The sequence below is a fragment of the Stenella coeruleoalba genome, assembly GCF_951394435.1.
Source record: "Stenella coeruleoalba genome assembly, chromosome: 3".
In the NCBI taxonomy this organism is placed as follows: domain Eukaryota; kingdom Metazoa; phylum Chordata; class Mammalia; order Artiodactyla; family Delphinidae; genus Stenella; species Stenella coeruleoalba.
In genome coordinates, this window is record NC_137148.1 from 28,573,952 (window position 1) to 28,600,231 (window position 26,280).

General features: G+C 38.3%; 2 protein-coding genes across 3 annotated transcripts; one reads left to right on the forward strand and one right to left on the reverse strand.

The window, feature by feature from the left end:
- Nucleotides 1-9,080: 9,080 nt before the first annotated feature.
- RAD1 (RAD1 checkpoint DNA exonuclease) lies at nucleotides 9,081-17,314 on the reverse strand. 2 transcript variants are annotated; one of them, XM_079915666.1, is made up of 6 exons: nucleotides 17,183-17,314; nucleotides 16,452-16,717; nucleotides 15,455-15,563; nucleotides 13,836-14,094; nucleotides 11,864-11,962; nucleotides 9,081-11,526 (listed from the first exon to the last, which is right to left on the reverse strand). In XM_079915666.1, exons 2-6 carry the CDS (start codon nucleotides 16,644-16,646, stop codon nucleotides 11,349-11,351), a joined length of 840 nt encoding a protein of 279 aa, XP_079771792.1. In that variant the 5' UTR covers nucleotides 16,647-16,717; nucleotides 17,183-17,314; the 3' UTR covers nucleotides 9,081-11,348. The 2 variants fall into 2 exon arrangements, with proteins under 2 accessions (XP_079771792.1, XP_079771793.1); XM_079915667.1 differs by lacking the exon at nucleotides 17,183-17,314 and having other exon boundaries at nucleotides 16,452-16,832.
- On the forward strand, nucleotides 17,307-25,734 carry BRIX1 (biogenesis of ribosomes BRX1). The gene is made up of 10 exons (XM_079915665.1): nucleotides 17,307-17,615; nucleotides 19,757-19,868; nucleotides 21,237-21,280; nucleotides 22,802-22,872; nucleotides 23,011-23,060; nucleotides 23,165-23,238; nucleotides 23,398-23,448; nucleotides 23,578-23,679; nucleotides 24,953-25,081; nucleotides 25,326-25,734. The coding sequence occupies exons 1-10, from the start codon at nucleotides 17,457-17,459 to the stop codon at nucleotides 25,593-25,595; spliced, it is 1,062 nt and encodes a 353-aa protein (XP_079771791.1). The 5' UTR covers nucleotides 17,307-17,456; the 3' UTR covers nucleotides 25,596-25,734.
- Nucleotides 25,735-26,280: the final 546 nt, after the last annotated feature.

The window sequence follows — 26,280 nt, forward strand, 5'->3', positions numbered from 1 at the left end:
ATTACAAGTTAGTCTGTAATAAAGCTTTAATAGAAATAAAACAGAGGACAAGTAATAAATTGTAGGGCTGGAAATGTAGGGGGAGACAGTGCGTACGCAGCAGGCAGGTGGCTGGGTCTTCAAAGAAAAGTAAAACATCAACAGGTAGAAAAGCCAGAGGAGGGCGTTTCAAGTAGCACAAACAACAGCACAGTGGCCTGGAGAGACTTGGTATTTCTGAGGAGAAGCAAGCGGCCTTGAGTTGTTGTAGCGGGAGGTACCTGAGTAGGAACGTGCTGGAGATGAGTTTGGAAAGATAAATTGGGGTCAGATTATGGAATGTTTTATGTGCTATGCTGATGAGTTTAGAATTTGTTCAGTAGACAGAAGTAACTATCAAAGGGTTTTGAGCAGGTTGTGCCACGATCAGTTACTGGCTTTGAAACATTAACTGTCAGCCATGGGAAGGATAGATGGGACCTGAGGAGACCATAGAAGTAGGGAGACCACTTAGGAGGCAGATGCAATAGTGCAAGGGAGAGATGTTGAGAGCCTTAATTATCTAAAACCATAGTAGAAGGCACATGGAGGTTGGATTGAGAACAATTTGGAGTCTCAAATTGGCAAGACCTTAGAGCTGATTAGATGTGAGGTGTAATGGAGGCAGGGGCCCATTCAAAGGTGGCTTTGAAGTTTCTAGCTTGAGCAACTGAGTGAATGGCAGTGCTATTAAGTGAGAGCATATTGGCAAGAGGAGGTCATCTTGGAGGATGGCTAGGAGGTCTGAGGAAGATAAAACATTTTGGATGTGTTAAATTTGAGGTACCCAGAATACGTCCACTTGGCAATGTCTAATAGGCTGTATGGACCAGAAATTCGAGATACATTAGAAGTTAAAGAAATGGATAAGAAATCCATGGAATGTGTGTATGTTAAACAAGAAAACGTAGGCAAGAACTTTGGAGAACGTTTCCACTTATTTTGGAGAGAACATATGTGGTGTTTTTGAATCAAAATAGAGAGGGCTCAAGTGTGAGCTTTTCCACTTACAGTGAGACTGAATCTTCCTTTCTTCATCTAATGAAATACGAACAATAAGATTCTATTTTAAAGGCTTTATTTAATGTATGGCACATACTAAGCGTCTGTGAAATGTTAATTATTGTAATTATTATTATTGTATTATCTAGGGGTCATTCAGAAGGAGGACTGGGAAGGAGACTCAAGAGGAGTCTTTAGAGAATTGGAAGAGTCAGGAAAAAATAGAAAGAAACTCATAGGAGGAGAAAGTTTCAGAGAAGGGAATGGTCATTATCAATGTCACAAAAGACATGAAGGGGCAGTTCAAAGAGGGAATGCAAATGTCCAATAAACACAAAACAGGATTTCCAATCTCATACAGAATTTACAAATTCAAAAACTGAAATACCATTTTCAACCTACTGTATTTGTGTTAATGAAAAATACAGGTCATATAAACCCAGCTCTGTCAAAGGTATGGGGAGATCAGCCCTCCCAGTACTCTGGTATGGAACTGTTGGTTGATATATATATATCCACAGGTGACCAGCTAGAGTTTTATATATCTCTATATACATATATATGTATATCTATATCTATGTATCTTCCTTGTAGATCTGTCTATTGTAGGAAAACTGGTACATGTTAATGGTCCATATAATATGGTCATTCAAAAGCATGAAGTAGAGCTTTGAAGAGTCATGGAAAAATATTCCAGATATATTATTAGAGGTAAAAACACACAAATAGATATTAGTATTATATACAGTATAACCCATAAATATATGTAACTATATAATTAAGGAGGGTAACAGTAATCTCTGGGGTATGGAATTATGGGGTCCTTTCAACTTGTGTTGAAATAATGTATATTATTTGACTTTTTTTTAAACAACAAATATGTATTATACCTCTGATAATAAAAGAGAATAAAAATTTAAAAAGAGTATCACATACATGTCAAATATTGAGACAATATAATGTAGTGTTAAGAGAATGGACTAGAGCCAGATGCCTGAGTTACAATCAGTTTATTTATTAGCTGGGTGAGCTTGTCACAAGTCACTTTATTTCTGTTTTCTCACCTATAAAATGGGGATAATAATACCTACTTCATAAATGAGTTAATGAGTTAATGTAAGTAAAACTCCTCACGAAGATGCCTGACACATAGTGTGTGCTAATTAGAAGTGATGATGACAATGATGACTAATAAGAAGCCATACAGGCAAATAGAAAATCATCACTGACATGACAGTGAGCTGTACTGGTGGAACAGATTTTTAAGATTACTGTTTGTCCAGTACCTGTTTAAACACCTCCTCAAATCAGGAACTCACTCATTACCTGTCCAGGTGGCCCTTTCCATTACTGGACAGTTCTAGCTGTTAGAATACAGTAGTCATGGACTTTAGAGTCTGACAGACCTGTGTTTGAATCCAGGCTCCTCTACTTTCTGTGTGCTGTAGGGCAAGTTATCCTAAGCCTCAGTTTTCTCTAATGAGGATTAGAATAGCATCTATAGTGTGGAAAGATAATAAAGAGTAAATGAGATTGTTCACATAAAGCGCTTCGCATGGTATTTGGTATATGGCAAGTGCTCTATATTAGCTATTTTTGCATCTGTAGCCAGTCACCCAGACTTACGGGAAGTATGAAGGCATGGCGCATTAGCTTCGTCTTTGTCCTTGTTAGACGCCTCTAGGACAGCTGCATGCTGAACACTTATTTTGGTATAACTTTTGATAGGTCTTAAGCTGTAGGAGACAATAGAAGGAGCAAGGAAAACCATCCTTTTCTCTTTACAGAAGGGAAGAGGGAAGGTGCCTCAATGCCCATTAACCTATTAGTGATCTACTGTCTTCTTAGTCATATGAACAAAAATGGCCTTTTCTGGGCTGAGGGGCTGGGGAGAGAAAGCCAAAGAAAAGTAGGGTGGAAAAGGAGGATTTGGGGTGATTATTTCCAGAGAGAACTGCAGTTAAGTAGGAGAACAGGTGATACACTCAGTAAATTTTGTCAGCCAAACCAGTCTTGGGCAGGACCTCAGTGATGAAATTTATGACCCGTAAGCTAGATTGTTTCCAGGCTGCTGCACTCATATTCTTTCCTATCACTAGTAAATATTCTAACACTGCCTCTACAAAATTGAAAGAGAAAATATTTGCCAAACCTTCGTGTATGAATGGGTGAGGAGCAAAATCTGCTCTAATATCCAGGTGCCAAGGGGCAGTGGCTCTTCCAAATCAGGACTCTAGGAATGGCTGGCAACACTGGGGCAGATAGAGGAGTGAACATTTAGGAGCATTTAGCTGCCCCCCGCCGCCCAGGGTCTCACCGAAGGGGAACAGAGGCTGCTAAGCCACAAAGAGCCAGCTCAGGGTACCTGGTCTTCAGCAGAGCACTGGGGGAACTCTACAATCAACAGCCACTCTGCCACGCCCACAAAAACAGATTGACGGGAGGTATAGCGTGGAGTAGGGCAAGGAGAACAAGTATATTTTACCTCCTGGGCCCACTCTGGTAGTGGTTTCCTGGAGTGATGCTTGAAGTTCCAGAGCAAAAGGCTGGGTTTGGTGGAGCTGGGTTTATTATTGTCTGTCATGGGGCATGGGTGGGGGAAGAGCTAAACTTCTGCCACAAATTTGCTATTCATGCCCAAAGAGCCGTATACCTTGAGTCAAGGCACCTTGTGTGTGAGTCCCACCTCTGCTATGAAATAGCAATGTAACCTTAAGTTGCTTAAACATTCTGAGCCTCTTTCCTCAACATTCCTTCAAAACATTTATCTGGTGAGCTCCTACTAAGTGCTAGGTGCAGTTGGAGCTGCAGGTGGTAATGAGATAAATAAAACACGGCCATTACTCTTAAGGAGACAACAATCTAGCACAAGAGACAAACATGAAAAATAATGAAAATGTGAAATATTGATTCTCTAGTAGAAGTCTCAGTGCACTCAGAGCAGCAAGGAGAGAGAATCTAAGAAGGCTGGAGAAGACTTCATAGACAGGGTTACATCTGAGTTGTTTCTTGAAGGGCGAGTAACAGTTCATCCAGCAGGAGAAGACATTACAGGAAGAAGGTACTCTATGCAGAAGCACAGAGGCATGACAGAGGGCAGTGTATGAAAGAATGGTAGGCTACTGTACCAGGCAGCACTTCCTAAAGGGTATTTCAATGTTGAGTCCAAGGGATGGAGGAAGAAAGGCTCTGTGAAAGAACTGAGTTTAGGAAGAAACCAAACTGAATTAAACAAAGTGACACAGGTTTACTTCCTGAAGGACTTCTCAGAACTTTTTTTTTTTTTTGCGGTACGCAGGCCTCTCACTTTTGTGGCCTCTCCCGTTGCGGAGCACAGGCTCCGGACGCGCAGGCTGAGCGGCCATGGCTCACGGGCCCAGCTGCCCCGCGGCATGTGGGATCTTCCCTGACCGGGGAACGAACCCGCGTCCCCTGCATCAGCAGGCGGACTCTCAACCACTGCGCCACCAGGGAAGCCCACAAATTAATTTTTAAAAAGCCACTGTATTTATATTTACCTGAATTCTTTTTAAAATCGTCAGTGATTTAAATTTTGGCAAATAAAACGTTATTTAGAGCCATAGAGAAAATATCTTAGGTCTGGTTTTATTTAAAGCAAAAGGTATGTAGAGCACATGTTTGAACTGAGGGTACAGGAATACTTGTGGAGTTTGGTAAAGGATTTGGGCCCCACTTTAGGACATACGTTCTTTCTGAACAATGACGATCTCACCAATGAACTATTTTATCTGATCATAGAAACATGACTTCAACACATCCCTATGAACTAATTTTTCTTTATGATTCATGGTGGTTACGAGCTCTAGCTCTGGAGACAGACAAGCCTGCTCAAATCCCAGAACCACCACTTCCTGGCTATGTGTAATCCTGGTGTTCTCATCCATAGGATGGGGATGAGAATAGTACCTATCTCTTGGTGATGCTGCGAAAATGAGATAATGTAGGTAAAGTGGTTATCATGTAATAAATAAGTTATTTTCATATTTACTGAAACCTGGGCTTTGACTTCATTACCCTCCAGCTACACCACTGGCAATGAAGGAAAATGAGATAGGGGCTAGTAACTGTGAAAAGCTACCACTTCGCTGGTGTGGAAAACATTTTGCTGGTTAATATCTCAAAAGTGAGCTAGAGCTTAGCCCCTGGAAACATAATATCATAGACGAGGCAGTCCGATATAATTACTTATATGCAAAGACGATGATATATACACTATGGAAGTCAGTGTTCTTTCAGTAACCAAAGGTTTCAGGCAAGGGGAATTGTGCCACCTTGTGGTGGGAGAGCACTAGGCCCAAGGCTGTTTTCAACTTGCTGTCCCTAGCAGAGATCCCTCTCTGATCTTTGCCCACCCTTGATTTTATGAGACCCCTGGGCAACTGACTTAATTGGTGCCTATTTCTTCTTCAAATTTGGAATTACAGTATCTCTTGGTTTACTGACAAGAAAGTTAAAGTGCCAGATAGCTTTCTGTATTTTATATGGTCCAGTAGTAGAGAATGAATCAGTCTTCAGTGCGACTTACATGTAAAAAAACCTCAAGTTGCTCATAAAATTTTGTAGCTGATATTTCTGTGGAACAATTTTTTTTTTTATTTTTCAAACAGGGGCTATGCAAACCACACTTGTTGCAGGCTTGTGGTCTAAACAGGAGGTAACTGAAGAACACTTAATAGAAACCGGGTTTCTGGATCAGTCTTTCGGACCAGATTATTTCTAACTCTTGCCCAACTTCTCCAGTATTAAGAAAATGGAGTATGGAAATCTTAATGGCTGGAAATGGGGATATAAGATCCTCTTTTTAGCATTTACAGTGCCTCCGGGCTGTAAATCTCTGTGCTCAGGAGAAGAAATCACCTGAAAATCATGAACACTATAAAAGGCCCTACATTTGATAAAAATTTTCAGCTGTGATTAAAAGCAATCCACATATCTTAGATATCCTTGACCTGCCATCTGAATCAAGCAAAGGGTTCCCTGTTCTTTAGGGAGAAAACCCAAGACTCTAGTACCATTTTGGAGGCCTATTAGCAGAATCAGCATTTTAGGGGGATGGTCACACGGTGAAATAGTTGAGGTCAGCCTTCTAGGTCAGCCTAGACTGAGGTCAGCCTTCTCAGACTGAGGTCAGCCTTCTAGGTCAATAAGGCAGTGATTGGTGCTAGCAGGAGGGAGAGAAGGCAAGAACCAAGAAAAATGCACAAAGGGTTTTCTCCTTTCCTCTAGGTCTTCTGTTAACAGTAAAGAGAAAACCTCTACACAAGATAGCCAACAATAAAGCCAACATTAATAAAAAAAATTCTGGATCACAAAATATATTTACCAACACCGATAGCAGTGGCAGATCAAAAGCAGAACAAAGGACTCTGGGAAAAAAAAGATCCACTTAGCATTACAGGTAAAGCACCCAAGAGCCATTAGAAACCAGGATCCTGTAACTTGGGAGAAGCAATCTTTAGACACATGCTTTAAGTTAGTTTTTCATGTCACTAGGACTCATATTACCTTCCATTTCCCTTTTTCTAACTCTACTTTCATTCTTTTCAGTCCTTTTTAAGAAAATTCTGCAATACCTAAGTATTATAGTTTATTGGCAAACATTTAAATATACCATTTGTAAGAATTTTTAGCCATAACCTGTTTGAGGTCATTAAAACTGCTTTGTGAGGAAATATTTGATCTTCTGAAACACTGGCCTGATCCGGTTTACTGAAGTCAGAAAGGCCATTTTGATTCTTATAAATGAAAAAACCAGGGATACGAAAAATTGATTTGTTCAAGGTCAATCTGGTGATTATAAAGCAGACTTCCTGAATCACAGATGATTACTCTTTCCATCCCACTATGCTGCCCCCACCAAACTGGATTAAAAAGGCTCGTTTTAGGAAAGGAATGCTCACCAAGGTTGTTAAAAAAAATCCTGAGCCCCTGAACAAGTGTATATCTAGGAAACAGGCAATCTCCAATCATATTCCTTTGTGTACCCAGGGACAAAGGAGAAGTCAGATTCAAGTTTATATTATAAAAAGCTTTTATTTTCCCCTTTTCATCGCTCCTCAGTTACCTGAGCTGATTTAATAAAGCTCAAACACCTGTGTCTTTGGGGATCCAAATTTGTCTCTGACAGCATCTCTATCACTCACTCAGTGCTGCTAGAGCCACATCTTGGTTCTTCATTTAAGAAAGTATTTTCATTTCAGTCATTTGTCCAGTGTGTAAATCGTAATAATCAGCCAGTACCCAAGGTATCAGCAGTGAGCAGTGTTCTGCTGTGGCAGGAGTACACACACACACCAGTTAATCCAGTGGCTTGCCCTTAGACTGCTAGGCTTCCTCTCCTTCCTGGCTGCAGCCACTCTCCCTCAGCTGATTCCCAGAATGCTTTACGCTTGGCACTCAGGACTGAGGTCTCAGGTTGCGGCCCTGGCTGAAAGCACCTATATTCCATTGACCTTCTCTGCAGTGCTTATGAACTGGTCACCTAGTCGGTCACTGCCGATTTTAGCCCTGTCTGGAGATGGGACTGCTGCTGTTCTTGCCCAGAATACTCTGAATTGACTAAGGCAGCCTCAGAAGAGTTGCTTCCATTTTCGCATATCCAGTTAAAAATGGATTTTCAACATTAACTGTGATAAAAACAAATTATCAGAAAGAAGTGGCCATTCAGACTCTGTTTTTGGGTGGCACTAAAATTTTTAAAATTTTACTATTTCGTGAGACCCCAAAGTCTTAACATCTCCAAACTGACAAACCTATATCCAGAAAACAAGAGCACGAAGTGTAGCACTGTAAAATAAAATGTTATGGTGTAACCCTCTTGTTTCATTTGAAATTATTTGTCATATTTCCAGTTTTTCTTTATTGGCAGTATAAAATTGCTAACTGTCCACTCTCTGAGACTTTGACTTTAAAATGTTTTATGAAATGGTAGTAATAATGAATGGTAGTTATAGTTTTAATATCCTCGTATCTGACAAAATAGAAAGTTGTCACCTATTTTGGTTCCAAAAGTTTTAAAATTTTACTATTTTGTGAAATCCCTAAGTCTTAAGAAACCACATTGGAAATGTTCAGCACAACACAACTCACTACAAAGTCTCACTCTTGGCAGACTGTAGATGAGAACTAAACTACTTTCTAAGCTCATTCAGTGGGAAGCAGCAATCTGGGTAACAGTCCAATCAAACACCCGATGTTTCTAGCTGACCCAGTCGATAAGGTCATATACAACTTTTACATTCTTTTAAATTAGCTACTGGCCACTGAAATTTGAGGTAGATAAGGTAGGAAAAAAAAAATCAAGCCCAGATCAACTGTCCCACATACAAATTTTAATAAACGTTCATTAGCAAGCATGCAAAGAGTTTATGCAACCTGTTTCATAAGCTCAGTGAAGCCTTACTTCTCTGTTTCGGCAGTTTACCCACCACCTTCCATGAAAGGTCCACTTAAGGCAAACCTGACAATATTCCAGAGATGGGATTGTCCTAATCCATTCAGCAACAAGCAACCGGAAATCTTTGGACAAAATGGCAGGAAGTAAGACCATTTAGGGGGGTCAAGCCTTATACACCAGGCCTAAGGGTACAGGCTACAGGCCCCACTAGATTCTTGTATCCTTTCCATGCAAGGATGGGGAACTACTCTGAAATAATTTAGTTCACATATCCTGAATACCTCTAGTTTTACCAATGAGAGCCACTACTATTAGCTATTATACTGATCAATGAGCTATTAATTTCCAAAAGGAAACCTACTTCAAACATTTACTCTGCTAATTACCAAAACTTCTGGCCATGACTAAGATATGGATGCCAGAAACACCTGTAACAGCCGCCTGTGGCATTTCTGATTAGAGCACGAGCTGTCCACTGCTGGAGTGAGAAACCCACGGGACAGCTGCCAACTGCCTGGCGCAGGGGTGCATGTAGCCGGACACGTGGATAAAAACGCTACTAATACATACTTGGGAAAAGAGAAAATACTATACAATTTCCCTAATTTCTCAGGACCCAACAGCTTTTGTTTCACGTGGGGACAAGGGCCAGCAGTGTGAAGACAGGAAGGGGAGAAGGGAGTCTACACTGTTCTGAAAACCCCTCACCCTAAGCTATAGGGAACGCCAAATGCTGCCCTTTCAGCAACTGTAACTAATTCTTAGCAGGACTACTCAATAGCACCACAGAACTTCTGTGGCTTCTTGTAAAAATGATTATGTTACAAGACTTATTTTTATTTGAATAGAATTTAACAAATCATTTTATTTTTATTGTTTTGAATTATTCATTCTAGGTGGAAACACATCATCATCAAGTAGGGAATAAATGAATTAAAAAACGGAAAAAATATTACCTACCTATTCCTGGTAAGCACAATTTTACTGGAAAGAATATGAGATAAACTTCAAACAGGCAAAGATAATCTTAAAAATAAGATTACAGTCTTCTATATGAGTGTGACACTTGAACTGAATTTGTCGTCACCAAAGCATCCCGCTCTGCCTGAGGAAGTGCTCCCCCTAGTGGTCTTTCATAGGAACTTGAACAAAGTTAAACTAGACAAATAGAGTGCGCATAAAAAAAATTCTTTATTAAGTCACACCTTGATGTCAGGGTGATTTAGAAAGAATTAAATTCATTAGTTTCTGAATTCTAAATAACTCAAGATACGTGCGGCTAAAATAATAGTCTTAAATGTGCAAAAAAGTCTTATTAAGTCAATACATGTTTTAAATTCTTTATAGGTTCAACTTGAAAAAAATACATTAGGTCAAAATAAATTCAAACCGAAATAATGGAATTAAGTAGTGACTAATAATCTGAAAGTGGAGGTTCTTTCACCTAACAAATATTATTGCATCCTAGGTACTGTTCCAGGTACTAGACATGCCAATGAAAAAACAACTGCCCTATTTTAAATTTAAAGGAAAACTGTAGTCCTTGAAATGTTTACTGATTAAATATTTTCATAATTATGTTTTAGACTTGTTTTGATTTTGTGTTTATCCAGACAAAAAAATATTTGGACATTTAGTAGATTTAATCATTTCCTTCTCAAACACATACTATACTTTACAAAACTCCAACTTCTTTTGTACCAGCTGGGCACCCTGAGATTGCCTGGAAGATTTGTTAGTTATCAGGTACTCACCCTGGACTAGACACCCAGAATTGCACAAATTGTACACGTGCCTGGAAGCAGTGCCTACATAACGTTCTGGAGGAGCTTTTCCCTGAAGTGCTTTGCTGAAACACTCTCCAAAGGCCAAAAGTGCCTGGCCACTGAGAGACACTGAGCTGTTGTCACATGGTGCAGAAACTTCATTTTAGTTATATACTTTTTCTAATAGAAAACAAGTTACATAATTTAGTGTTATGTTTTCTTAACCTACATACCACAAAAATTGTTTCATTGAAAACTACCTACGAAAGTATAAAATCACTTAATAAATGGTTTTGTACACCTTGGTTTGATTGAGAAACTCTTATAGGCAAATAGAAGGTATCTAATAAGTACTTACTACACTGAAATTTTCAGAACAAGATGAAAATCTGTAACTCTGAAGACTGTTTTATAGCCTGTTCACAGATGTCTTCAAAATGTACACTTGAAAAATAAATCATGTGATTATTCAGACTTGTCTGACGAAGCCTGAACTTCAGAACATTTGTGAAGAAATCACAGTTAAAAGCAGTCACTTCAATGCAATTAAAGACTATTTTTAATAAAGTATCCTTTAAAATAGTGATTCTCAAACTTGAGCACTTGTCAGAATCTCCTGGCGGGAAGCTTATTAAACTACAGATTGCTGGCCCACCCCCAGAGTTACTGACAAGTTTCCAGGTGATCTAGGCACAACACTCTGAGAACCATTGCTTTAAGACAGATTATCCAGAATTCCAAATAGGGAGTGATGCCCGTATGCCACTGCTTTTTCTAACAGTAAATAAATAAAAGAACATTTCAGATATGGCTTCACCAAACTTTAAATTTTTAGACTCTTGGAATGTCCTGCTTAAGTAGAATAAAACATAAAACTTACTCATCTTGGCTCATAACGATTCCCATGAGTTCAAAAGACAGAACCACAGGCTAGTCCAGTACTGGATAATCTGTGACTACGTGAAAACATTACTTATAAAATATACAGCAACTATTAGGGGGCAGGGACTTAGCTTCTATCTCTTCCATGCTTCTTTCCCTTAGAAAATCCAATAAGAGATCACGGAGAGTGCTACACTCAGAATGAGAACATGACCAATCATGAACGTGTACATAAATAGCACAGTGGATTGCCATACTTAAGACTAAGATTCAGGAACTTCTTCATCAGGACAGCAGTAATATTCCACAAAACATATTTGTCCATCTTCATTTCTAATCATATACTGTAATGAGAGGAATCCTCGGTTATCTGTTCGAATAGATACCTTACAAGATAGGACTAATGCCTTTGTAGAGGGTTTCAGTAAAGAAATCTTGTATCTGTAGAAAAATAAATAAAAAGCTGTTATTTGGACACACTTAAAGCAGTGCTCATAATTCCAAGTAAAGGACAAAAATTAGCCAAGAACTACCAAGTAGCAAATATAAGAATAAAATCAAATACTTGTCCAATTTGCTAGTATTTTCTCTTCATTTTAAAAATTTCATCCACTATTGCAATCCAAAATCCCCAAGTAAACCCAGCAACCTACTATTTATTTTTCTTAATGCTATACTTTTATCTACACATTGAAAGTTTTAAAAAATTTATTTAATAGAAATGTGGTATTTAACCTCACCTTCATCATCAATGGCAACCTCTATATTAAGAACTGACCTGTTGACCTGGGTCTGATTACAGTGAAATGATTCCATCAAATCAGAATCTTTCGGATAGTCAAGGTGGGAGCTTCCTGCATTCCCAAAAGTAGATAACCTATAGTAGAAAATGAGCAACTCACTTATTCATTGGTCCAACAATAAGCCACATTAGGATCCAAATAAGAAAACACTCCCTTAAGAAGCTCATTCTCGTGAGTGAAACAGGTATGTAAACACCTGGTGACAAGACACTATAACAAGTACATAATAAAGATTCCTGTAGGATGCTGTGGGAGCACAGGAGAGCTAGCCACTAATAAATGGCTTTGAAAAAAGCCAGTCACAAAAGGAATCCATAGGGGTTTGCCTCAATTTCATTACCCGAATTCTACTCTGATATTGTCCTTTCCTCCTCCTGAAATCAGAACCATATAACAGGAGAGAGCTGAGGAGTGACAGAAGACCCTGATCTTCATCAGCTGCAAGCCTGGGGTCCTGTTCCCTGTCTCTACTGCCCCACTAAGCAACTAGGGCTTTTCTGTATCCCAGACTGTTCTTCAGGCTGTTTTATGGTTTTCTTTGCTTGGTAATATCAGCAGTTTACTTAATCTGCATGAACTTACTGATCATTTGCTTTGGGGTTAACATGTGGATGAGCACTATATGAGCACAGCGATAAAGACCTAGGTGCTGGCTTTCCTCAGGATCCACCTTTTCTCTCTTCTAACGTCACCTCTTTCTCTCAGCTATGTTGTCCATGCCCAGCCACGCTGATGGTTCCCAAATCTAAATTTCCAGTCTAGACTGATCTCCTGAGCTCTAGATCTATATATCCAACTACTCCCTAGTGTCACAGGCTCAAGTTCAACGTATCCAAAAAAAAAATATTTCAACTTCCAGTTCCCCACCATCAAATAATTTCCTATATGGGAGATGAAAGATATCATGATCCATCTAGTTACTCATGCTGAGAGATCATTTAGATGGGGAGCCTCTGGAATACTCTGTTTAAGTGCCTGGAATTTTAATTCATATCACTGCTTAAGTAGGGTTCCACTGATTTCCATTTTGATTAACATTTTAACCAATCTTGAGCCAAATTTTTAACTGCCTAATCTATGAGAGAGGCCTGCAGTTCTTCTAAAGTAGATACAAAAAGAACAATTACACCTCTCATACTATATGTATTTAACTCCTTTACTCTTTAATATTCTGAAATATTTCAAAAGAGAAGACATTTAAATTCTCTCTCTAAATTGATTCTAATCAGGAAAAGAGTTTGGCCATTTCATAATTTGTTGGGTCAAAACATGGGAAGCAGCTTGATAGTTTCTGACACTGTATTCCTGATGAAAATTGCCCTCTCTTAGGAAGCTCACCTTGACCATTCCTGCCTAAGTGCTGGTTCCCTAAGTATTTATTATTTTGGAACTTAATGGCATGTAATTTTGTCCCTTCTGAGCTGTTTCACATATATCCTTGTCACCTTGATTTTAAGCTGTTCCTTCCTGTAGTGCTTAATAAGGCAAATATGCACACAGTAGGTGATCAATAGATACTTAGTGAATGAACCATGTATAGAAAACACCTATTTCCTTTTGCATCCTGTACTAACTTGAAAGGAAAGAAAAAGAGATGCCGTATACTACAAACACCTTTTCCAAAAGTTTAAGCCCAGTTTTCCTCACGATGCAACCTATCTACAACAGTTAAGTAGTACAGCAATGAAAAGACCACTAGGTTATGAACTAGGAGACTGGACTACTCTTCTAGAAACCAACACTACCTATGAAGCTTTAAATAGTGAGTTAATCTTCCTGGGTCTTCCTAGTGTCTTGACCTAAAAAAGTATGAAGTAAGAGTAAAAGCTCTCTAAAGTTCTGAAAATTCTAGTAACCTGGATAATAAAAATTCTGCATCCTAAGCAAATGTGTAAGTAGGGAGATGGAGTAAACTACATTAACTATAACTGTACTGCTTTCAAGTACCTGAAATAAGGTTTATCTGGAGACACGGTGATCTGTAGGACCTCACTTGTCATATCCAATTCGGAAAATGCTTCACGGAGTCCCTCTGACTGCAGAATAATTTTATTAATGACATTGGTGCTGCAGAAATCAAAATCCAGAGTCTCCTCGGGCTCCTGAGTGTTGATTTTACAGACTGTCACCACTCCTCCTTCTTCCAGAAATAGCATCAAAGGGTAACCATAACCTTGGTAACACATCCTAAGTGCAGTTAAAGTCCCTGCAATGGAAACAAATCATACTTGGGGCTTATTAGCTTTTTAGCTCTGGGTTCAGCTTCTACTCAAATGATGCCTAAAACTCCTCAAGAATATCTTATCCTGTCCATTTCTAGCATATATGTATGTATATCCTTATAGGAAGGGATCACATCTTCCCTGATGATAGCTGTCTGTAGACAATTCCAAAAATAACTGTAAAAAATTGGGAACAAAATGTAATGTAACTCTTTGAAATCGTTTTCCAGGTTGCCAAAAAACTCCTCAGAAATAGTTGATTATATACAACTTCAGGATGGAGAATCTATATGGTCCAATACTTCATGTAATAACTGTTGTGGAACAGGCTATGCTATTAGTGAACGTTCAATTTGTGCAACGATGGATATCTTTGATATTGTCTTACTATAACATCAGTGTATTCACTGTGATAAGGACCCTTCCAACTTTTTCTGTTGGGAGATAGTCTTTACATTTCCTCAAATTTTAAGGTCTAACTGGGAGAAAAAGGATGGTTACTGGTAGTTAGGGTTTTACGTCTGCAAACCACTAGAGAGGAGGAGGAATATGACAGGACACTCTAGTTCCTTTTCCTTACTGCGTGGAAAACTGGGTGAGGAATGGGGGAAGGCAGATGCTTTTATGGAAAACTAGCTGGGGAACACTGCATTAGAAAATATAATTTTAACCAATTCCAATAATAATGGAATTGTCATTACAAAATTAAAATATATTTTCTAGAAGACCATAACTGAATTTTCCCTAGCAAATATCCAGATTCCTTTCCTATGAAATAAAAAATCATTCTTCTAGGGATTCCTTGTTGTTTTATATCTAGAGCAACCAAATTCACTATTCCTAAAAATATATAAATATTTTAAAGGAAAGCATTTAAGAAAATAAACATAATTTATAAACAGGGATTAAAGAAAAAAGCAAACAAATTTCGAACACAGTAAACTGGGAGTCAGGACAATTGGTATCTATTTTTTCTGCCACTAACTGTAATTCTAGACAAGTTAGAAAAAAGAAGTAATTAAAACATATTTCTCAATGTTAAAGATATTTAAGACATGTTCAAAGTCTTCTTTTGATTAGTTCAAATTTAAAATCCTAAAATCTTCATAAATTAAAAAAAGATGAATGTAAATATTTTTGCAAATATGAAAAGAACCGTAAGCATACTTTCTATTAACACTGTGAAAAATCAGAATCCATGATTGTGGCAAATGAAAAATAAATTGGCAATTAATTTTCTAAACAAATGTTTATATTACTTATATTCTAATAACTTTGCCTGTATTTTTCTGAGCATTCTATATAATTCTTTTATGTTGTTATAATGATAATAAAATAGTTCACCTGGCATAGGGCTTGATCCAAAAATAGATAAACAGTCTAAAAGGATGTTTAAATTAATTCGAAAAGTAACAGACTCTTCTTGAACTCTAAACTCTTGAAATATTCCAGCCTATGAAAAAAAGTAAATGTGAAAATGTATATATATTAAAGAATGAAAACTCACATATAAGGTTCTAGATTTCACTTTATATGTTTTTAAAATAACAATATTGTGCTAACCCCATGAAAATAATTTCTGATTATTAATCAAAACATCCTTAACTTTTTCAATTGTGATCCATTAGAATACTGCTACTCAACAGTTGAAGGTGTAACTGATTTCAGTCCCGTGCGAAACTTTATGAAAGGTCCTTCATCTAGCTTCTTGGAGCTAAACTATCCTCCACATGACTCTCCCTTGTCTCCATTTTGTGCCCATCAGTTTGGCGAAGGTCATTTGGAAAACAGCCAATTAGACACCGCATGAGTCATACTGGTTTTCAATTTCTTTTGAGAACAGGAACCATGTCTTATTTATTCCTCTGTACCTGAGGTCATACTGTGCACTTAGGTGTTCTAAAAAAAATGCTGAAGTAAATCTGAAATCCTATCTGAACCATAAAATATTACTTTGTAAGAACAAATAGATTATAACCACTACAAGGAAAAAAATTAATAATAGGAAGGTAGTGCAAAAGAGCATATACTATGGAAACAAATGTTCTGGGTTCTCATCCCAACTATGCCATTTGCCAGCTGCAGGACTGTTGGCAGCATATAGAACACTCAGAAAAGTGCTCGCCTATAGTTTAGCTTAATATATTTCAGACATTATTATTATTAACCATTATCTCTGTAAAACACGATGGGGAAAGAATTTGTTACCAGAAGAGAAACATAATTCAAATAATGATATTTTGTTCTCTAACTGAAATGATGTCTATTAAGACCCTCGGAATTCATTGAGCTGGGTGAAGAATAGCATATGTCACAGGCTTAAAGGTGCCTACTTCCATACCTGAATAAAAGCATTTGCTTGCACACACTTTGCGTTTTCCACTGTAACCTTGATTCCATTTTTAGTAGCGAAACACGTGGCATGTTCTCGGAAATGAATGGCTTTCAAGATAGTGGAGAGATTCCTGACGTTGTCAAGGCTAGCCACTAAGCTGTAATCATTCTCATCTGGGATCTGCTGGGTTAGGAGGGGCATGGTCCACGACGCTTTCGGCCCCGAGGGATGCTCCAGGTGCCAACACCCGCTCCCGCGGGGTCACAAAACACCTGAGGAGATGCGACAGATAAAACTCCGCGTCAGTGCTGACGAGGAGGGCGATTTCAACCGGCGCTGAGCTGAGTGTAAGAGGTCTAGACGTTGAACTCGGCGGAGCAGGGATTGAACCCCACCTCTCTGCCACTTAACTGTTTCTAACTTGGGGGAAAATTACTATCTGTAAGCTACGATTTCGTCGTCCTTACTAAGGAGACAGTAACACACGAAAAGTTACGAAGGATAAAAATAGGCCAACTAACACGGTCATTCGGGGCCAGCTTCAACCAAACTGGGGCTACGTATCCCCAGGGTCGGTTTTGAGGTGTCCCGCACCTCCAACCTTACTCCTAACAGAACAGGCGATAGAGGGGCGGGCTTGAGTCCTCGGAAGGTCCTCGAAGAGTCCTAGACAGCGCGGCTCACCAGCCCACGGCACCCGCTTACTAGTCTCGGGATCCCGAGCACCCAAACCTTACCTTTGCGCCGGGCCAGGACGCAGCTCCCGAAAAACTGGGGAAGAAGTGGAGAGGCTCCCGCCACTCTTTTCAGATGGCTCGACCAGCTCGGCCACCGTCACCACAGAGATATACGAGGCCTAGAGAGCCGAGCGAGCCGTACCCTAGAGACGGGAAGGAGGCACCATAGAGCAGGAGGAGGACTGCCGAGGCCGAGCCTCGGGACCATAGAGATGAGAAAGCGGAGCGAGCGGCCGAGCCGGAAGAAAGGCCCAGAGTGAAGGCGGGGAGCAAGATGGCGGTGGCCAAGAGGAAACGGCGTGGAGGCCCGGCGTTTCAGGCGAAAAAGCTAAAAAGAAACGAAAAAGATGCTAAGACGCCTGCTAAGCCGAGCGACGTAGCAGAGGAGGCGGCGGAGGCAGAGAGAGATCGTATCCCAGGCCCGGTTTGCAAGGTAGGGGAGGCTCTACGGCCGTGGTTTCACGCGCCTTCGTTGGGGCTGGTTACCACATGATGGCTCTGCGGGTTTCCGAGTTGCAGGGGTGTTTCGGGAGCTCGGTCCCCTGTGTCCCGGCGGGACCCCCTACAGCGTTTACATTTAACCCTCGTGCACGTGGCTGCAGTCTTGGAGGCTGCGGGCTGAGCAACAGGGCCGACTTCTGAACTCTTACCCGGCTCACAGGAAGCGACTCACGGGGACTCAGTTAACAGTGTTTGGTCTTCCAGTTACTCCATTTTTTGTTGTTGTTGAAGGATAGTACTTTTTCCCTAGAGTTGTTCCTCGCTCTCGAATATATCCCTTCCAGTGATGAATTCCAGTGAATACCTTCCAGAATTCCACATTCTGCCATATTGGGCTGCAGTCAGTTAGGGATCCTGAAGCTTGTTATGTGGTCGTTTAAAAGTTGCTCTCCTTTGGGATTATGATTTTGACTTGTTTGATCTTTAACTCTAAAGGGGTAACGAAAACTGGAGTAGATAGTATGACCTTTACGTATATTCGACAAAGTTTTAACGTGGCAGGCACGTAAGAAGTTAGGTTTCCCCTGCTTTGGGATTGCAAAACTAGAACATGTCCACTTCCTCCTAACATGTTGGCGTTTAGAAGAAAACTAAGAACTCATATGAGTTGATGGTTTTTATTCAAAAGAAGGTGAACACAAGTTGTTGGACTTAACTTTCAGTCAACTGAGGGCTCCGTAAGCTAGATCAGATACTGTGGAGACAAGAATTGTGTTTGATTTATTAATTTCTGTCTCCCCCGCTCCCAAACTTAGCGTAAACCTCTGTCTACCACGTAGTGAGTGATAGATCAATGACCCTTTGTGGTGGAGTGGCAAGCACTGGGAAAGGAGTTAGCTTTTAGTAATGAAAGATGAGCTTGAATTCTAGCTCTGATATTAATTATCAGGGACGTTTCAAACTCTTCACTCACCTGTAAATTAAGAGCAAGAAAATGTGATTTACTTTTTGTGAAGAATAAGCTGAACTTGTAGATTTTCTGTAAATGTTAGTGTTCTCACTCTTCACTTTAAGAGCTAGAAAGAAATATGATAGTAGCTATGATATGAGTCACAATATAAAAAATATTACTGAAGTGCAAGAAATAAAGATTACTTTAGGATAACCAGGTAAGGGATCATGAAGGATTTAGCCTTTGAGCTGGATCCCAAGGTAAGGGCAAAATTCCGATATTCAAAAATGAGAGGGAACAATATAAGAGGGAGAGAGTGAGAGAGAGAAAAAAAAACTAATCAAAGGTGTTGAAGTGGATGAAATGCTGACAGTTTAAAAAGTACAGCCAAATTGGCTAAAGTGTAGGGTTTATTTGGGGCAATAGTAAGGTAGAAATATAGGTGTATTTTAGAATCCAGTGTTAAAGCTGTATCATTTTGGACTTTGTTTAGAAAACCCTGGAAGGTAAAGATGTGATTGGAGCATGTAGGCGGTAGTCTGCCTTGTCTGTTGGAGGAGCTTCTGGCTGGAAAGACCAGCATTTAGAAGATTTGCAGTTGATCTGAGATTAAGAATCTGAAGCTTGAAGGCAGTATCACTAGGAGAGGACTAAGTTGTTGCAAAGAGAGATTGATAGCATTTACTAGTGCTTATGATATGAGAGAACAAGGGCAGATGGAAGAGTCAAAGTGTGGGGGACTGAAATGATGGTGACATCATCAGAAAAATAAATAGCAAAGAAATTTACCGGATTTTAAGGGTTGGTATTCTAGAGTTGAATTTGAGGTAAGCCAAATACTTGGATTATTAGGGCTAGAAAGAGTTCCTTACCTTTCTGTAGAGTTAGTTGACAATCAAAGCTGTGAGAATGATTATGAGAACTCTGTCCTGGAGAGATCAGAAACAAAAAAGGGCTAAGAAAGGATCTTTAGAGTCAGGAGGAGGAATTGGAGAGATTGAAGGAAAAAAATAAAAAGAAGGGAAGCCAAGGAGATTTCTGGGTAGCAGCTGGGGTCAGTGCTACAGAGATTCTGAATTAAAGATTGTTTGGCTTGCTACTTGGAAGCTTTATCTGTAAACAAACAAACAAGGTAGACTCATTATGAGATGTTAAAATTCATCTCACTTTTTTTTCTTTAGGGCAAGTGGAAAAATAAGGAACGGATTCTCATCTTTTCTTCTAGAGGAATAAATTTCAGAACAAGACATTTAATGCAAGACTTGAGAATGTTGATGCCTCATTCTAAAGCAGGTACCTTTATATCACATACTTTAAAATTTTGTATTTGTAAACTTGCCTGTTTATATGTTTTCACTTTGAGTCACACTTTGTTCGTTCAGCATGTCAGGTAAAGAACCATGACTTCTCAGAAGTGTATCTGTTCAGTGCCAAGATTTTTCCAATTAATATTTTGTTAGAAATTCTTTGCAAAATTCATTAAACATTCTCTTTCCTTTCTTAAACAGATCCCAACTAGCAAAACATTTCTTAAAGGTCCAGGAATGCCTTCAGTGTAATGTTCTCAGAGGTCATGAGCTGGTTTGTCCTTCTAAATGATTTGGGACTGCCATGTATTGCTTTCTGTATTTAAAATAACTTTTTATTAAAAAACTTAATGGGCCAGGAGTAGGATTTCAAGCACCTTCAAGTTGGGACTCAGTCTGCTCCTAAGTGCCAAGCTTTTCTTTTTAGTAATGGGGTATCTTACAGGCAAATGAAGAACATCTAGTTTGGAGTTTATAACTGTGATAGCGCCCTCATGCAGGTGTTTTTGTGCCTGTGTTGGGAGGTGCTTTTGGTTTTAATTCTAGGTAATAACTTAGTTCTTTAGACCAGTGTTTCTCAAACTGAGGTCTGCTGTTACATCTTCAGGTCTCTGAAACTAATGAGAGAATTTTAATTTATGAGCTCTAAATGCGGTTTGTGAGAATTTTCCCATTTTTGAAAGGGATTCATAGAATTCAGGCATACCTCTTTTTATTGCGCTTCGCTTTATTGCAATTTTTTCCCCCATTTGAAGGTTTGTGGCAACCCTGCGTCGAGCGAGTTTCTTGGTGCCATTTTTTCAGTGGCATTTATTTGCTAACTTTGTGTCTGTGTCACATTTTGGTAATTCTTGGAATATTTCAAACTTTTTCATGGTTAGCATTTTTTAGCACTAAAATATTTTTAAATTAAGGTATGTACATTGTTCTTTTAGACATAATGCTATTGTACACTTAACAGACTACAGTATGGTATAAACGTAACATTTATATGCACTGGGAAACCAAAAAAATTTGTGTGACTTGCTTTATTGCGATATTCGCTTTGTTACGGTAGTCTGGAACTGAACTGGCAGCATCTCTGAGGTATGTCTGTACACAAGTAAGAGACACTGCTTAGAGCTTGATAATTCTTGAGGACTATTTTTAATCACTCTTGTTTACATTTCAAAAGAACAAGATTTTTAAAGAGGTCATGTGTTTTCAGGTCTAATCATTTTGAAGATTAATAAAATCTCATTTAAACTGAAGATTATAAAAAATACTTAATATTTAATTTCCTAGAAAGTATGTGTGATTTGATTGAAGTAGCTTTGAAATTTTTTGTTTACTTAACCTGTTTTTCTTTTTATAGATACTAAAATGGATCGTAAAGATAAGTTATTTGTGATTAACGAGGTAATTTTAGAAATTAATTAAAGTAAAATATTCTAGCAACATTGTATTTAGGAACACAATATTTGGAACACTAGAAATAGTTCATTTAGAAAATAAGTCAGTTATTCAGTGACTTTTAAGTTGTTTTGTATAAGATACGCAAATTTTATGAACTTTATCTGCCTTTTAAATTTTTATAGTACTCATTGTCTATTTCACACAGTTTAGTGCTTCAGTATATAATTTCTTGATCATTCTTATATTTGTCTTCTCTCAACAAGCATACTGAAATTTCCTGAGGACAAGGATTAAATCACTCTTTTTTTTTCTCATTATGTCTAGTACAGTGCTAAATTCATAGTAGGTACTCATAAAAATTATCAACGTAAATAAAAAGCCCATTAAATATTTTTTAAAACTCATTGAAAAGTATTTTGCCAGTTTTAAAAGCGGTGCATGTGATATTTGCTCTTAAGATATTACAAACTAGTAATATGTTAAATTTTCGAAGTATTGTTGAAGAGTAAACTTGCGTTTTTAGAGCAGATTTTCTTTTAAAACTTAGAATTGTTTTAAGATAACTCTCTTTAGCCATTAGAAATGCCTCTGTTATTTATTTAGCACAAATTTTTGAAGTGCTGCTCTATCATGGCATTATAGAAACAGTGTTTAGAAAAACGCCCCTATCATCATGGAGCTTACATTCTAATGGAGGAGACAGGCCGTAAACAAGTAGTATAATTTCAAGTGAAGATAGGAGAAATAAACAGGATATGGGTTGCCAGCAACTAACGCTCACAACTTAGTGTGTAGATGTGTTTATTGTAAGACCAGTAAGGAACAAAAGCATTGGACTGAAGAATTCTTTAAGCCTCAGGTAGTGTATATGTATTAGTTTATGAACACGACAATAATATAGGACTTCATTCCTTTTGTATATTTCTCAGTTGTGACTTTGTAAATCCTTGAGATGTTGAAGTTTAATTCAGCTTGAAATGGGTTTTGTATACTTGCCTTTCGCCAGCTCCTTAGTGATTTTACAGAACCAAATCACAGAATGGTAGTACAGATGAGGAAGAAAAAACAAATTTCTTGAGCTTAAAATCGAAAAGCTAGAGAGTTAAAAATCAAAGTAACCATTATAAAGGATGATTTTTGGTTCTGTAAGGACTGTATTTTTCTACAGTTGGTGAGGCTAATTGTAATGTGCTTTATCCCTGGGACATTTGTTTTAAATCTTTGTAGTTTGTACACATGACCATGGTCAGAAGAAGAGGTTCCCCAAGGGAGGCCAGTAAAAATGCTAGGCCAGAAAGAGTAGCTGCTTCCACCAAAGAGGTGGGCAGAGCACAGTTTACCTTGGACAGAATACCTAAGAGGAACTTTAAACGTTTCCATGAATAAATTTACCTCGATTTAGACCTTTGTAGCCTATTAACCTGCTTAAGTATTTTTGAAGGCATCTAAATATTCATTGCATTGAATTACTTTAGATCTTATTTTTATTATCCACTTCATTTTTCTATACTTTGCCCCGTTTAGGTTTGTGAAATGAAAAACTGCAATAAATGTATCTATTTTGAAGCTAAGAAAAAACAAGATCTCTATATGTGGTAAGAGAATGTATTAAATAAGATTAGAGAATATGTGAATATTATTAGCACATTATGGTGTCTTTTAAACTGAATTGGTAGTAAGCTTTTACTACGTTCTAAATTTTAATTAGTTGAAAAAGCTTTTATATTTTTTAGGCTTTCAAATTCACCTCACGGACCATCTGCTAAATTCCTTGTTCAAAATAGTAAGTTGACTCAATTTAAGTTTTTGTGAGAAAATTGAAAATAATCTTTTGGGATAATCGTGCCAAAGTTATAACTATTTTTGTTGCTGATGTAATTTTTCTAGTTCATACCCTAGCTGAGCTAAAGATGACTGGAAACTGTTTGAAAGGTTCTCGGCCCCTCTTGTCTTTTGATCCTGTAAGTTTCTCATTTAGTGTATGAGGTCTAATTTTCTTACTGTGCATGGTTGTTTTTTGGTGGATATAGTTGTATAATTCAGTTTAGTTAATATAAAAACACAAACAATTTTAAACAAAACTAATGTTGTCAAGTAATATGTTCACTCTATTTTTATAGGCTTTTGATGAATTACCACATTTTGCTTTGTTAAAAGAACTCTTAATTCAGGTAAATATCTTTACTAGAAACTATTTTTAGTAAAATATTCTAAATGAGTGTCTTCCTTTTAACTTAGCTATCTGAAGCACACATGGTATGTCACAGAATACAGAACTAACGTGTCCTTTTTCCCACTAGATCTTTAGTACACCACGGTATCATCCCAAAAGTCAACCATTTGTGGACCATGTGTTTACGTTCACTATTTTGGATAATAGGATATGGTTTCGGAACTTTCAGGTTAGCTTTAATTAACTTTTAATTATACTTTGAAATAAATTAGGATATATTGTTTTTATAGACATGGAAAATGCAAATGATAAATTCTTTTCTTTTCGTTTACATCGTTTTCTTTTCCCCACAGACTTGTAGTAAATAACCTTTATCTCATAACTTACGTTCATGGCTATCAGCTAATATGGTGTATGGATTTTCTAACAAGCCACTATATATTGAGTAAAATATAAGTTTCTCTTCCAAGACGTTAGAATCTACCAGGGGTGAGGTGGGGTTTAAGACTTTGAAAAACATAACCCCTGTAGAAAGCATTCAGTGAGAACTATTAGATGAGTCATACAGTGATTCATCCAGGAGGAGAGGTGATTGTGGAAATCTGTGGAGAGGTGGAAGAGAGCAGCAAGGCAAAATTTCAGACAGCTTATGAAGTAAACTGGGCTCTTTTCTGCATGTTGTTGTTATATTGGATACTTTGCAGTGTGAGTTAAACATATCCCCTTCGTAACCCCTGAGGGCAGGCATACCTTAACCAACTATAGTAATATTTGTAGTTCAGAAGTTGTCTCTTAATTCCACAGTCAGTAACCATTCAAAAATAAATTCTGCCAACGTCTTTTTATCTACCTTTTAATCTAATTTGAATTAAATGTATAAAAACAATTTAGGGGTTGATTTAAATTTTGAAAGGGTGCTCCATAGGGTGCTTTAATCCATTTTGTTATAATGGTTGCAGTTTTTTTTAATTTTTTATTTATTTTTTTTGTGGTACGCGGGCTCTCACTGTTGTGGCCTCTCCCGTTGCGGAGCACAGGCTCTGGACGTGCAGGCTCAGCGGCCATGGCTCACGGGCCCAGCCGCTCCACGGCATGTGGGTTCTTCCCAGACTGGGGCACGAACCCGTGTCCCCTGCATCGGCAGGCGGACCCTCAACCACTGTGTCACCAGGGAAGCCCATGGTTGCAGTTTTAAATATTCATTTAACCACAATTTTTCAAGAAGACACGCGTTGTGAGAAGCAAGATACAGACCAAATTGAAGTGACTCAATTTTAAAAACACACTGAAAAAGCATTTATATTTTCCTATGACAACTACCTGTAACCAGTAATGTATTTCAGAAAGTATTGATGATTTGGCACTTGCCAAGTTTCACTTCCACCTTAACTTCATTGGTTATCAGTTCTTTTAGGCACATTTGTAATGAGGATATAGCCTATATACATTTTAGGAGGAGTAGTATATCCAAACCAAAATGAAATGTTTCCTTTTTATTAAAGATCATAGAGGAAGATGCTGCTCTTGTAGAAATAGGACCCCGTTTTGTCTTAAATCTCATAAAGATTTTCCAGGGAAGTTTTGGAGGACCAACTTTGTATGAAAATCCTCACTACCAGTCACCAAACATGGTAAGCTGTTTTTGTTCAGTGGTCCTTTATGTCCCAGAACTCTTGGGCCAAAATAATTCTGTCAAGTAACTGTTGTGTTAACTGTGAAACTGAATTTGGTTTTTGCTGCGTACAGTCTTACAAATTGCTTTTTTTTTTGATGACACAGGGTGAAGGGAAGTAGGGTTCATAAGTTAATGTCTTTGCCGTGTATAAAATGTTTATTTTTATTTCAAAAGCACCTTTAATATTTTTTTGTTTCTAGCATCGGCGTGTCATAAGATCCATCACAGCTGCAAAATACAGAGAGAAACAGCAAGTGAAAGACGTGCAGAAGCTGAGAAAGAAAGAACCAAAGACTATTCTTCCCCATGATCCCACTGCAGATGTTTTTGTTATACCAGCTGAGGAAAAGCCGATAGAAATACAGTGGGTAAAACCAGAGCCAAAAGTCGATTTGAAAGCAAGAAAGAAAAGGATTTATAAAAGGCAAAGGAAAATGAAACAGAAGATGAACAGTGGGAATGCAAAATGAATCAATGGATAACTAATTTGTTCTCATTTGTTTTATATTTATTTTATGTTCAATGTGTAAAAATACTTTTATTATTTGGGACAACCTTATATCTAATTAGTGTGACATTTAAAAGAGAAAAATTAAGATTTTGTGGCTTCGGGGGGGCGGGTCCTATTTTTTTCTAAATAAAATATCACCAGAACTCATCACTTAATTTCTGTTTTTCTTTTCAAAGCTTGTTTGTATTATTAAAAACTTAGCACAATTAAGGTTTAGGCCTGCCCTCTTGGATTAAAATTTTGAGTTTAGCAAAGCTGAAATTCAAACAGATTTATTGGATCATTATTACATGTAAAAGAGCATTAGGCACTTTGAGAGCATAGTTTCAGATGGTAAAGTTGGGGTAGACTGCTAGAAGGGAAAACATCTTACTGAGGTTTGAGTCCCTGAGTCACAAATCAGTGAGGCCCCGGAAAAGCCAACCTCCCATCTTGTTTTCTTACCTTGAAAATGTATGCTAAAAATACTTAGGTTTTGGGCTTCCCTGGTGGTGCAGTGGTTGAGAGTCCGCCTGCCGATGCAGGGGGCACCGGTTCATGCCCCGGTCCGGGAAGATCCCACATGCCGCGGAGCGGCTGGGCCTGTGAGCCATGGCCGCTGAGCCTGCGCGTCCGGAGCCTGTGCTCCGCAACGGGAGAGGCCA

Excerpts from the sequence above, each read along its gene's own strand:
- RAD1 (XM_079915666.1), bottom strand. The coding sequence starts at position 16,646 with ATGCCCCTCCTAACCCAGCAGATCCCAGATGAGAATGATTACAGCTTA. Across the intron at positions 15,564-16,451 it reads AAGCAAATGCTTTTATTCAG|GCTGGAATATTTCAAGAGTT; the intron begins GTATGGAAGTAG and ends TTTTTTTCATAG. Across the intron at positions 11,527-11,863 it reads AATCAGACCCAGGTCAACAG|ATACAAGATTTCTTTACTGA; the intron begins GTCAGTTCTTAA and ends ATTTTTCTACAG.
- BRIX1 (XM_079915665.1), top strand. The coding sequence starts at position 17,457 with ATGGCGGTGGCCAAGAGGAAACGGCGTGGAGGCCCGGCGTTTCAGGCG. Across the intron at positions 21,281-22,801 it reads AGTTATTTGTGATTAACGAG|GTTTGTGAAATGAAAAACTG; the intron begins GTAATTTTAGAA and ends TGCCCCGTTTAG. Across the intron at positions 22,873-23,010 it reads AAACAAGATCTCTATATGTG|GCTTTCAAATTCACCTCACG; the intron begins GTAAGAGAATGT and ends TATATTTTTTAG.